This window comes from Microcaecilia unicolor, chromosome 6, assembly GCF_901765095.1.
Source record: "Microcaecilia unicolor chromosome 6, aMicUni1.1, whole genome shotgun sequence".
Classification (NCBI taxonomy): domain Eukaryota; kingdom Metazoa; phylum Chordata; class Amphibia; order Gymnophiona; family Siphonopidae; genus Microcaecilia; species Microcaecilia unicolor.
This window is the reverse complement of record NC_044036.1, coordinates 276,462,185-276,474,408: the sequence shown is the minus strand read 5'-3', so window position 1 is coordinate 276,474,408 and position 12,224 is coordinate 276,462,185. Positions and strand designations below refer to the sequence as shown.

The 12,224-nt window shown below is 44.3% G+C and overlaps 1 protein-coding gene across 1 annotated transcript in view; it reads left to right on the top strand.

Annotated features, from left to right (window-relative positions):
* Positions 1 to 12,224, top strand: part of GARNL3 (GTPase activating Rap/RanGAP domain like 3) — a 456,591-nt gene that overhangs the window by 327,224 nt on the left and 117,143 nt on the right. Inside the window, exons 9-12 of the mRNA XM_030207543.1 lie at positions 1,175 to 1,201; positions 2,319 to 2,394; positions 4,926 to 5,024; positions 9,058 to 9,161. Of these exons, the coding sequence (XP_030063403.1) occupies positions 1,175 to 1,201; positions 2,319 to 2,394; positions 4,926 to 5,024; positions 9,058 to 9,161 (306 nt within the window). The remainder of the gene's footprint in view (positions 1 to 1,174; positions 1,202 to 2,318; positions 2,395 to 4,925; positions 5,025 to 9,057; positions 9,162 to 12,224) is intronic.

Sequence of the window (12,224 nt, the reverse complement as noted above, 5' to 3'; positions counted from 1 at the left end):
GGACATGTGGGCTTTCTTAACAACTCTAGGGAGGAGGAATAGGGTCTCCTTCCAAGGATATAAAAGGACAGAACCTCCTCTGTGATGTGGCCTTCTCTATGAAGTGCCGTTTAGACTAAGCAGCATTATTCCCTCAACCTGCCCTCTTAAAGGCACAGGGTTGGGCTGGTGTTAATTCTACATTGCTCCAAATGCTACTGTGCCTTTAAGGGAATGGATCTGAGGATGATACTGCTGCATAGACAGCAGGGCTGCTGAGAGGGGGGACAGGGGAGACAAAATTCCCCGGGCCCAGGCCTCCGGGGGGGGGGGGGGGGCCACCGCTGCCTCCGCAGTCCGACCTGCCTGCCCTCCGTTGCTCCCTGGCATTGAACTTAAGAGCCTCACCATCACCTTCGAAAGTGCAGCAAGCAGCGGCAGACCACTCCTTCCTTCCGTGTCCCGCCCTCACCTGACGTAACTTCTGCGAAGGTGGGACACGGAAAGAAGGAGTGGTCTGCCGCTGCTTGCTGCGCTTTCAAAGGTGAGGCGCTTAAGGTCAGTGCAGAGGGCCCGGGGGTGGAGAGAGGGCCCGGCACAGTGGCGGGTGGCAGGGGGGCCGGTGACCTCAGGTGGGGGGGGGGGGGGCCCGGGGGCAGCCTTGTCCCGGGCCTGGTCCAGTCTCTTGGCGGCCCTGATAGAACCATACTTAGAAGTCCTGCTGATACAGAGGTCAAGCACCCCGGTCCCCTCTGTCCACTGCTTCATGGGAAATCCAGGCCTTATTGTGATGGTCATTGTGATAGGAAACAATGTAATATTTGGATGATCATCATGTCTAACCTGTGACAAATCAGCTTGTATAATTTCTGATGATATCATGGTACATACTAGCTGCCCACATAATTGAAACCAAATCCAACTACAATAAATCAGTACACACGAGAAACATTTAAAAATATTATTTTTCTGAAGAAATGTAGAGAAAAAAAAAAGCATTTGATCTCTGATTGAAACCTTTCATGTGTACCAGGTTCAAGGGAAGGCGTTCTGGAACTTTTTATTGGAAAGATACATGGATTACCTAAAAGTTCTAAATTTAAACCCTCGCAAAAAGCTTGGCTGACTAGCAGCTTGAAACATAAGACTGATAGTTGCTGGAATAATATTATATTGCTGTGCTTTTCAATAACAGGACTTGCTGGTTTTAGAAGAACAGGAGGTAAGTAAAATGGTTATGTTTGTGCTAGCAAAAAGAATGAAGAATTAAAAAAAACTGAGTTTTATATTTTCTTGCTGAATAGTGTTTGGAAAGTGTAACTCTCAGTTTCTTTGCAACAATTAACTATCATCTGCACACTGATACATGCAATGGACAGTAGTACTCACTCACGATAAGGCGATAATGATGAGTTAAACTAGGGTCTATATATGAGAAGATAAGAAAAACCATGTTGAATTAGATTAAGGTCCATCAAGCGCAGCATCTTGTCTCTGACAGTGGCCAGTCAGGGTCCAAGTATCTGGCAGATCCCCCAAAACAGTACTATTTTACATAGTTCATTTCTAGGGATGAAAAATAGCTCTTTCAAGTCTATCTGGCTAATACTTTTTTATGAACTATTCCTCCAGGAAATTGTCCAGTCCTCTTATGGATCCTACTATGTTGGTCACCTTGAGGCAGTAATTTTGATGTAGTACACAGGTCTCATGACAAACAGTACTAGACAGGCACAACTGTAGTCAGGGCTGGGCCAAAATGAGAACCTGGTAATGTGTTTGAGATTGTGAATGCAGACATAGGCAATGAGCAAGAACCCAAGACCCGAATGGAACAGGACAGTAATGAATCAAGAGCCATTTGCAGAAACCGAGATCCAAAGCTGAGGCCCTTATACTGGTTAAGCATTAAATAGTTCAGCTAATCAGAGACTGTTTACTTGGGCACCAATAGGATGGCTAAAGAGTGCAAAGAAACCAACTAAGGTCATAGAAGTGGGTGGGTGGGTCATTGAGTGAATGTGTGGTACCATGAATTCTCATTTCCCCTCAATCAAACTATGGAATTTACAAATGAATGACGATCACTTGACTCATAGAGATTATGCCACTGTTCTAAAGGCATAACTACAAAAATATCAATATGGCTGTCTATTAACTGATGAACTTGTAGGGTTTGTGCTGCTGTCTATGCAGCTTTCAGCAGATCTATAATTAAGAAATGTGCTCTTATTGTAAACGTATATCATTACTGAACATTTGTATAGCAAGGGATGATCTAAGAGAATCCAATATTTTGCTTCTAACTTCATGTCTAACTTCTGTCAATTAATCCCAAGGGTTCTGTAAATTTTAAGTTTGGAGTTCTTTATGCCAAAGACGGCCAACTCACCGATGATGAAATGTTTAGCAACGGTAAGAATGTACACTTCTTTTATCGGCATTTCATTTGTCAAATACTATAGAAAGTCCAGTTTATGCACAGCTTTCTTGCGCCTTAAGGGCATTTCAATATTCACCATGCTACATAAGAACCTGGTTCTGTACTGCAATCTAAGGTTTCTGACCATGTTTACCAATCAGAACAGCACAAGTTTGGTTCAAATACATTCTTTCTTTCTGCTGGTGCACTTGTAGAGCTAAATTAATTAAACTGAATTTTCTAATTCTGTAACATTGTGAAACACTTTGCATGTTTTACTGTTTTGACTTATAAGATTTATTGTAAATACTTTATGCTTAATTGCAGTCAACTGCACTATACAGTATGTGTTTCTCTAAATATTTGTATCTGTAAGCCACATTGAATGTAAACATTGGGAAAATGCGGTATATAAATGTCAAAATAAATAAATAAAACTGCTAATATTCAGCGAAAGATAGCTGGTTATCTCTGCTGAACATTCACAGTGAGTGACTAGCCGCCAACTGGCTATGTCATGAATATTCAGCGCTGGTCGGCTAAGTTTAGTGGGTAAATCGGACGACATGAATAGCAGTCCTATACTTGCCTGCCATTAACTTAACCGGCCAGCACTAAACATACATTTAACCGGTTAAGTTAGAGCCGGCTAACCCCCTCCCCCCAGATATTCAATACCGGTTGCCGGAAATGGCCCGGCATTGAATATCCAGGTTGAGCTTCGGTATGGGTCGGACAGCATGCTGCCTGGTGCCGGCTGAAAATCGCCCAGACTATTTCCAGAAAATGCCCGGAAATACTCCAAACCTCCAGCCAAGAACTATCTGGAACTTCCTTCTCTTATTAGCTTTTTGCAATCAGAACAGAATGAGAAGTTTCCTTTGTGCCCCCATTTTGTACCAAGAACTAAAATCATAGCATCACTATTATTATTATCCTCTATCAGTGACTATTCTAAGCTTCATATTTAGCCTCCATTCTACAAAATGGCAGAATATTTGACACCTGGTCTAAGGCATGTCTAGCTTTGTGGGTAAGCAGTCCCATAACAATAGATTTGCTCCTTGCATGACTCCAAATTTCACAGCTTGTAAAAAGTAGAGCTTGCCTAATCCAGAATCTTTGTAGGAAGGCTTTCATATTTAGGTCTAAAGAAGAAAATGAAGAAGGGATTTGGCCTCATCACTCAGTGGCAAGTATTGTGCAGTTCCACACAGAGAATCTGGGTTTGAATCTTGGATTAGATCCTTTGTTGCCAAGGCAGTTCAGGGCTGGGTTTGTTGTAGAAGCTCAGCCATCCCTCAACAATGATATCTAATGACCAGACATAGCCCTGGATTCTATACAGGTCACTCAAATTTGGGTGCGCAGTCCAGATGCGTTCATAAACTCATTAATCAATTGGGGCTAATAACCTATTATTGGCATTAATTGGAGTTAATTTGCACTTAATTGGCACTAATTTGGATGTACGCGTGCCTCTCCCTACGTGATATTCTATAACATTGCATGCCCAGAGTGTCTCGCAATCGCATGCAATCCAAAAAGGGAATGGCCATGGGAGGATCTTGGGCAGGTCAGAGGCATTCCAAGTATTTAGGCTCAGTATTAGAGAATACCAGAGTGATGCGACCAACTTGTGTGCCAGGATGTACGCCAAGTTTCAGCTGGTATAAGTCCTCACAGCCAAATTTGGGTGCGGGAACCCACTCTAAGTGCTGTTCTATGAAGACATCTCAGCCCGGAGCTTCCTTTCTAGAATAGCTTTTAGTGCGGGTTTTTCCCTACACCTAAATTTGAGTACCATAGGGTCCACATTAGCCAGGTTCCAGAGGGCACCCTAGCCTGCACCTGCATCAGCACTGTTGCCATAGTGACTTGCCTAAGTGAGTGGAGATGAGGAAACACCATTTGAGAAAAACCCAAACAGCTCCAGACAAGCTGAAAGTATAAAGAAGTCTATGCAAGCAACCAAACCAAAAACAGGGAGTCTTCTGGGACCCTTTAAATACGATAGCAAACTACATAAATTCCATAGCAACAATACACAATAGGGTTGATATTCAAACTGATTTAAATGGCCAAATTCAGCTCCTGACTGTTTAAATCACTTGTCCGGCATATTCAGTGGCACTTAACTGTATAGTGTCGCTGAAAGTGCTTGGTTAGTGCCTAAACTGACGCTGACTACTTTATGGGTGTTCTGGCACTTAGGGCCTTTTTGCTAAGGCATGGCAAGCCTAATGTGGGCCTACCATGTGCTAAAGGTTCACTACCGTGGGATGCACTGAGGCTTCCCACAGTAGTGCGCATGCTAATCCTGTGCTGGAAAATATTTTTTCTTTTCCAGTGTGGGAGTTGTGTCCACGGGCAGAGAGTAGATGTGGGCACATTACCATAGGGAGTATCACATGTACTAAGGTCATGGAATATACAGGAATTGTATTCTGAGGTCTGCTATTTCCAGATGTGCCTTGAACTCTGATTTGCTATCATGCTTCTTTCTTCTGCCTTTCCTTTGTAGAAAGTGGAAGTGAAAGCTTTCAGAAGTTATTAAATCTTCTGGGCGATACAGTTTCACTGAAGGGCTGGATTGGCTACAGAGGAGGACTTGACACCAAAAGTAAGACACACGCGGAAATATTTGGCGATATGTCCATAGTCCTACACATTTCTTGCTCTGTCTGGTTCTTCTGTGTCCTCCTTCTTCACATCCTGCTGGAATATTCCAGGCCAGCGGAATGCCATGAACCATCAAGCTGTCCTCTACTCTTATCCATCCACCACATACACTTTTTCTGTTCAAGGTTCTCTTACTAATAAATGGAAACTTTGTTGAACAAGCACTTGCTTTGATCAATTTCTTTCTTAAAGACTGTTAGCACTTCAGTAATTCTTGTACCTGCAGTGAAATGGAGGGGGAACCTTTCTTCAACCATCAATATGCTTGCTACCAGTCAAAAGAGCACCTTGTTGCTAAGCCCTCTCATTTAATACACCATCACTTCCACAAATCTTATTGCAGCTGGTTTATGGGCCTTTTTGTATTTTGTCTTTATTAATTTGAAGTCGGTGCTGTCTGTGATAACAGGAACATAAGAAACGCCATGCCCAGACCACGTCCCCTTGCCATATGCATTCATTAATCCCCAGATTCTATATTTTGATATCCCCCTTCTCACTCAGGGTGACCTGGTTCTCAATATGCAGATCAGATGCAAATTAGTGTGCTACCCCTTCTCACTCAGGGTGACCTGGTTCCCACCAAGCAAATTAAACAGGTCTCACCAACTGCATATTTCTCAGGCAACTCTTTATTCCAGCCCCTGGGCACACTTCTTCTAGCTTAATACTTTATGCTTTCATAGATCTTCACACTGAACGTCCCCACACAGATACATGGGCTCAGTACTACACCAATACTTTGGGGACTCTCAACCCCAGGCTTGTGTGTCTCTCAGTACTTTGGACACACAGTCCTTCCTTCTTTGGACACACAGTCCCCTCTTTGAACACACAGTTCTGGACACACAGTCCTTTCTTCTTTGGACACACAGTCCTTTCACTGAACACACAGTTCCTATAAGTACTGAGGACACACAGTCAAACACTAATGCTTTAGGGACTTCTTACCCCAGGATTTCCAGCCTGCTGATTTCCTTTGGACACACAGTCCACCACAAGTCCATAGGGTTAACCAGTATCTTCCAGGGGTATCTCTCTTCTTCTGCTGCCAGCTCACTTCTCTTCCTTCCACTACTCAGGTGGGGTCTAAAGTGGTTAATTAGATACACAGGACCCAGCCCATAACCTCCCACACCTGTGGACATCCCAGGGCTCTCCCCGGTCCTAGCAACCTCCACATATTGTACTAGCGCCCTCTAGTGGCCTACCCCGGCTAGGACACCCTCTTACCTATCTCAATATATGGTGCCTTAAAGCTGCACATGCATATTTGGCAGTGCGGCCAATTGCAACTTAATTGGTTAACAAAGCAGTCAGCGCTGATAATTGGCCACTAACAAGCAATTATTGGCTCTAATTAGAATTTACGCATGCAACTTTCTAATCGTATTCTGTAAAGTGATGCACATAAATTCTAACGTGCGGATCTCAATAGAGGGCATGGCCATGGGAGGAGCACAGGCAGATTGTGGGCATTCCTAAAAATTACGCACAGTGTTATAGTGCCTAAATTTTAGTCGCAGGAATGAGCACTATACATATTCTATAAACTGCACCTAACTCTAGATGAGGTGTATAGAATAGGACTAAGCATGCTTTTTTTTGCGCCATGTATAGACTTCGCCTCTAGATGTGTATATCCCAGCTTTGTAAAATCATGATTTAAATGTTTATGCAATATAAGCATCTATATGCTAGTTTATGCATGTCTAAAACCAGAATAATGCCTCTTACAGAATTAGCCCACATGATGACAAGATCACATGTACTTGAATGCAGATTTGTGTAGGCATACTCTGGAGTTTGGGTGCAGCATGGGTGAAGTTACATGTGTACTTTATAAAATATGTGATATTAAGTATAATATATGATGTATAGTTAACCCAACTCCCTGTAAATATATGTAGGTGCATTTTACTAGCAGTTTCTGCAGGATTTCTTTTAGTATTTTATAAAGACCGAGAGGCGCCTAAGTGTTTTTATAAAATAGTCAAAAAATAGATGCCTTTTACCCTTTCAGTCTAGTGACTTTTTACAAAACATATCCTCAAAATGCTGTTGTACATGCTCAGGTCCTTATAAAATTATATTCAAAATCCTCTAATGAAAGGGCGTAGCTACCATTGTGCGAGCCCAGCAAAATGCCCAGGGCCACCCAGTGGTAGGGGCCGCCTGATACCCTCTGCTCTCCAGCCTGATGTAAGTCACTCATCTGCCTCAGTTCCTTTACTCTCCTGCCCCCTCCCTCCCTCCCCGGAGTCCATTATCCTGCATCACTATTTCCCTTCATCCCTTCCTATCACTTGTGCACATGGGTCCACATCACCCTATAGCTCTTCCCTCCCCTCCCCCCCAGCGGACCTTAGAAGCAACAATGTGAACAGGTTGCCTGTGGCCAGGGCCTTTCCTCTGCCACCTCCCACCTCCTGTGATGTAACTTCCTATGGACAAACACAGCAGAGAAAAGACCCAGGTGGGGTCAGCTGCAAACAATCTGCTTATTTTGCTGCCTCTGCTGGTCACCCACCAAGACTGGAGGACTGTTGAAGGGGGAGGGCTACAGCGTGATGCAGACCTGCATGGGAAGGGGGGGGTTACAGAGAGATGCTGGACCCGCAGAGGAGGGAGTGGGAGAGAGACATGAGGGACCTATGAGGGAGTGGGGGGAACAGGAAGAGGTGCTTGACCCATGGGGGGGGGGGAGCAGCAGATGCAGGACCTGCATGAGGGGGCAGACGGAGAGACCCTATCGAGAAAGCATGGAGAGAGAGAAGGCAGAAAAGATTCTGGACCTGTGGGGAAGTGGAGGAAAGTCAGAAAAAGAGAGACCTGACCAAAAAGGGGAGCAAGAGAGGAGGCAAGATGCTGAATATGGAAGATGCAGGGAGAGCCGAGGGAAGAAAGAGAGACCAAAACCAACCAGACCAAAAGGGGGGACAGAGGGAGAAAGAAATGCAGCACTGGGGGAGAGGGGGAGTCAGAGTATGAGAGGGAGAAATGTTGGCCCTGGGTTGGGGGATGGGACAGGAGTGGCAGGATAGAGAGAGAGGAAGAGATATTGGCTCTGTGATGGGGTGGGGTGCAGGAGGAAAGGAAGAGAGAGTATAGAAGCTGGACATAGGAAGGACAGGGACCCAAAGAAATTGAACATGGAGGGAGCATAGGGATAGGGACACACACAGAGGCATTGCTGGACACAGGAGGAGAACAGGAACAGGGGCACAGAGGGGAGATGCTGGATAGGACAGATAAGAGATGCTGAGAGAAAATGGATGGTGGACATAGAGAAATTAAAGTTAAAAGGACAGAAAACCCTGGAGAAAGAGTCAAGAAAACAGATAAAAGCAGAAAAGAGACACTGGGACAAAAGCAATACTCAGATAACAAAGATAGACATTTTTTTCTGAATTTAATAATTGTAATATGTCAGCTTTGAGAAGTGTGCATCTGTGATATCTTGTATTTCAATTTCTGTTTCTATTACAATGACAGGTTTTCTATTAGATCTGAAATGTGTTTGCTTTTCAAGGATTCTTTATTGGAGCTCTGAAGATGTTCCCCCTGCTCTCTTCCTCCTCCCTTCCCCTATATCCCCACTACCTTGGGAGAGACTCTATTATCGGGGTTCCCATCTTAATTTTTCTGCCCAGGGCCCATTCAGTCCTAGCTGCACCACTGCTCGGATCTCTTTATTGGCCATGTTATGGTCACACCATATGATTAGAATGTTTTGACGGAAACCAAGAATTCCTTTTAAGAAAAACCTAGTGGAAAAGCTTACTAGGGAAGTAAAGCATGTTATGACATTTTTAAGGTGTCTCCCTTTCTTTCCTTCCATATAAGATTTACAATTATTCTTTGAAGTGATATCTGTAGATCCAAAGAATTCTAGGGCTGAAGAGAGCTGTGTAGTGAAAATACATATTTCTTCCGTCTACCTGATGGAATACATGTATTTGTTTTCCTTACAGATGAAACAACAGGAATGCATTCTGTATATACGGTCTACCAGGGTCACGAGATTATGTTTCATGTTTCCACAATGTTGCCATACTCTAAAGAAAACAAGCAACAAGTATGTTCTACCTACTGAATACTTTGTACCATACTACAAATTTTATACAGCCCTGGGATGCTGAAAACATTTATTTCCTGCCATAATTTTAAACCTGTGCTTAAGCAAGATTTCCTGGCTCAAGCAACTTCTAATATAGCATTTCAACCCTGAATTTCAGGTGGATACTTGAAAAAGAATGGTTCCCATTATGGGCCCAATAGATAGATAGATAGATAGATAGATAGATAATATGAGTGGTGAAGGTTTCTGGGGGCCATCTGGAGTTCTTTTTTAAAATATTGTATGAAAATAAAATGTGTAAGTGGAATAGAGCAGAAACAAGGAGTCCCTTTGTATAAAATGGCAAAAATTAGAACCTCTGAGGGGCATAATCAAAAGGGATACCCAAGTTTTTCTGAGGACGTCCTCGCAGGATGTCCCCGTGAAGGGGCAGGGAAACCCGTATTATCAAAACAAGATGGACGTACATCTTTCGTTTCGATAATACAGTTGGGGAAACCCAAATCTGGAAATTTAGATCGACCTTAGAGATGGTCGTCCTTAGACTTGGTCGTTTCTGATTTTTGGCGATAGTGGAAACTGAGGATGCCCATCTCAGAAACAACCAAATCCATTTGGTTGTGGGAGGAGCCAGCATTCTTAGTGCACTGGTCCCCCTGACATGCCAGGACACCAACTGGGCACCATAGGGGGCACTGCAGTGGACTTTAGAAATTGCTCCCAGGTGCATAGCTCCCTTACCGTGTGTGCTGAGCCCCCGAACCCCCCCCCCCAAAACCCACTACCCACAACTGTTCACCACTACCATAGCCCTTATGGGCGAAGGGGGGCACCTAGATGTGGGTACAGTGTGTTTCAGGTGGGTTTTGGAGGGCTCACATTTGCCACCACAAGTGTAACAGGTAGGGGGGGATGGGCCTGGGTCCGCCTGTCTGAAGTGCACTGCATCCACTAAAACTGCTCCAGGGACCTGCATGCTGCTGCGATGGACTTGAGTATGACATTTGAGGCTGGCATAGAGGCTGGCAAAAAATATTTTTAAAGAATTTTTTGAGGGTGGGAGGGGCTTAGTGACCACTGGGGGAGTAAGGGGAGGTCATCCACGATTCCCTCCAGTGGTCATCTGGTCAGTTCAGGCACCTTTTCGTGGCTTGGTCGTAACAAAAAAAGGACCAAGTAAAGTCGTCCAAGTGCTCGTCAGGGACGCCCTTCTTTTTTCGATTATGGGTCGAGGACGCCCATGTGTTAGGCACACCCAAGTCCCACCTTCACTATGCCTCTGACATGTGCCTCCATGAACTTTGGTCGTCCCTGTGATGGAAAGCAGTTGGGGATGCCCAAAATCGGCTTTCCCTGATACAGTGAATAGAAAATTTCAATTTGCTTTTATTATAGGCGCATTTATCTCTTTGCTAATGGTAACAGGCTCTGATACCTTTTACTGGACTAATGTGAGAACAGGCTTACGATACACTTTTGAGTTTTCCTTGAGCACCAATTGAAACATTTCTTAATGTGTGTTTAATTTGTTAACATGCCTTATATATTTTACTAAATGCAAAATGGACTTAACACACCTTAGTCTATGAATTAACATGCATACAGTCAATATGCACATGATAAAAAACTAAAGGGGCCCTTTTACCAAACTGTGGTAAAAGGGGTCCATCGGTAGCAGCAGCGGCCATTTTTGCCATGGGCCAGGGCCCTTTTTACCGCAGCAGATAAAAGCCTGAAAAAACACATGGCCACGGGGTAAGCTTGCACTTACCTCGTGGCCATGTGGGGGGGAGGCACTTACCGACATCCATTGAGGTGGTAGTAAGGGCTTTTGCGCAGTAACCTGCTGCTGTGTATTTTTTGTTAAAATCCAGCAGCGCCGGAAATGGCGCATGCTGGATGTGGAACTACTGCCAGTGGCCGCGTTGGGCTAGCAGTAATTCTCTTTAGTAAAAGGGCCCCAAAGTTTACAAAATGATTTGAAACAAACCTAAAAATACTGGAAAATTAGGGAAAAGGGTAAAACGAAGTGAAGACGAACAGAAATGTTGTAGCCTGTGCAAGCTCTATTTTAATTTGTAGTTACATTGCTTGACTAAATCCACATTGTACTTTTATCATGTTACATGCTCTTGATGCCTTATACTGGTTGTTGTTATCAGTGGGGACAGTGGAACATCATCTTGTTTGGATGCGCCAGTGGCGTACCAAGGGGGGGGGGCGGTGGGGGCGGTCCGCCCCGGGTGCACACTGCTGGGGGGGTGCCACACGCCTGTTGGCTCCAAGTCCGCTCATTCCCTCCCTGCTGCTCCCTCTGTGCGGAACAGGTTACTTCCTGTTCCGGGGCAGAGGGAGCAGTAGCCAGGAAATGAGTGGACTCAGAGCCAACAGGCGCGTGGCACCCCCCAAGCAGGTAAAAATGCACCCGGGGGGTGTAGTTTTGCAGGGGGGGGGGTCGCGCTGCACCCGGGGGGGCGCATCGGCGATCCTCCCCAGGTGTCAGCCAGCCTAGGAACACCACTGGGAAGCACCAAAGATACCAAATTCTATCTCTGCCCTCTATTTCCTTGGTTGCTGATAATGTGTAAAGCAAAAAATTGAAAGAGTCATGGCCCCTGTGGACCACCCCCATTCTTCTGACTATGAATTTATCAGAATATAACTCAAAAAGATAAATTAGACTGTTGTTGGCTCTACCCTTTTCTATATGTTTGTGGTACAAAGATCTGAACAAAGTTTTTAAACCAGGAAAACGCTGTTTGTCAGTACCATGGGTAAAATTAAGCAAGTGAATCAAAAAAGGTTCAAATGAAGAGCTCTGCTTACTTCATCAATTCACTGAAAAGACAGCACAGTTACTACAGAGAGCCTCATACTTAGCTGAATCTGTGCTATTTAAACCCAGAGTAACTATTCTATAGCCCTCCAAAGCTAGTCACGTATATTGAGTTACTCCAACAAACTGGTCTCAACTACAGCTTGTTTGTTTGACCATTATTTCTATGTGTCCAAGTGGGCTAACATTGCAAACATAACACTTTGCTTAAGAAAATCACAATA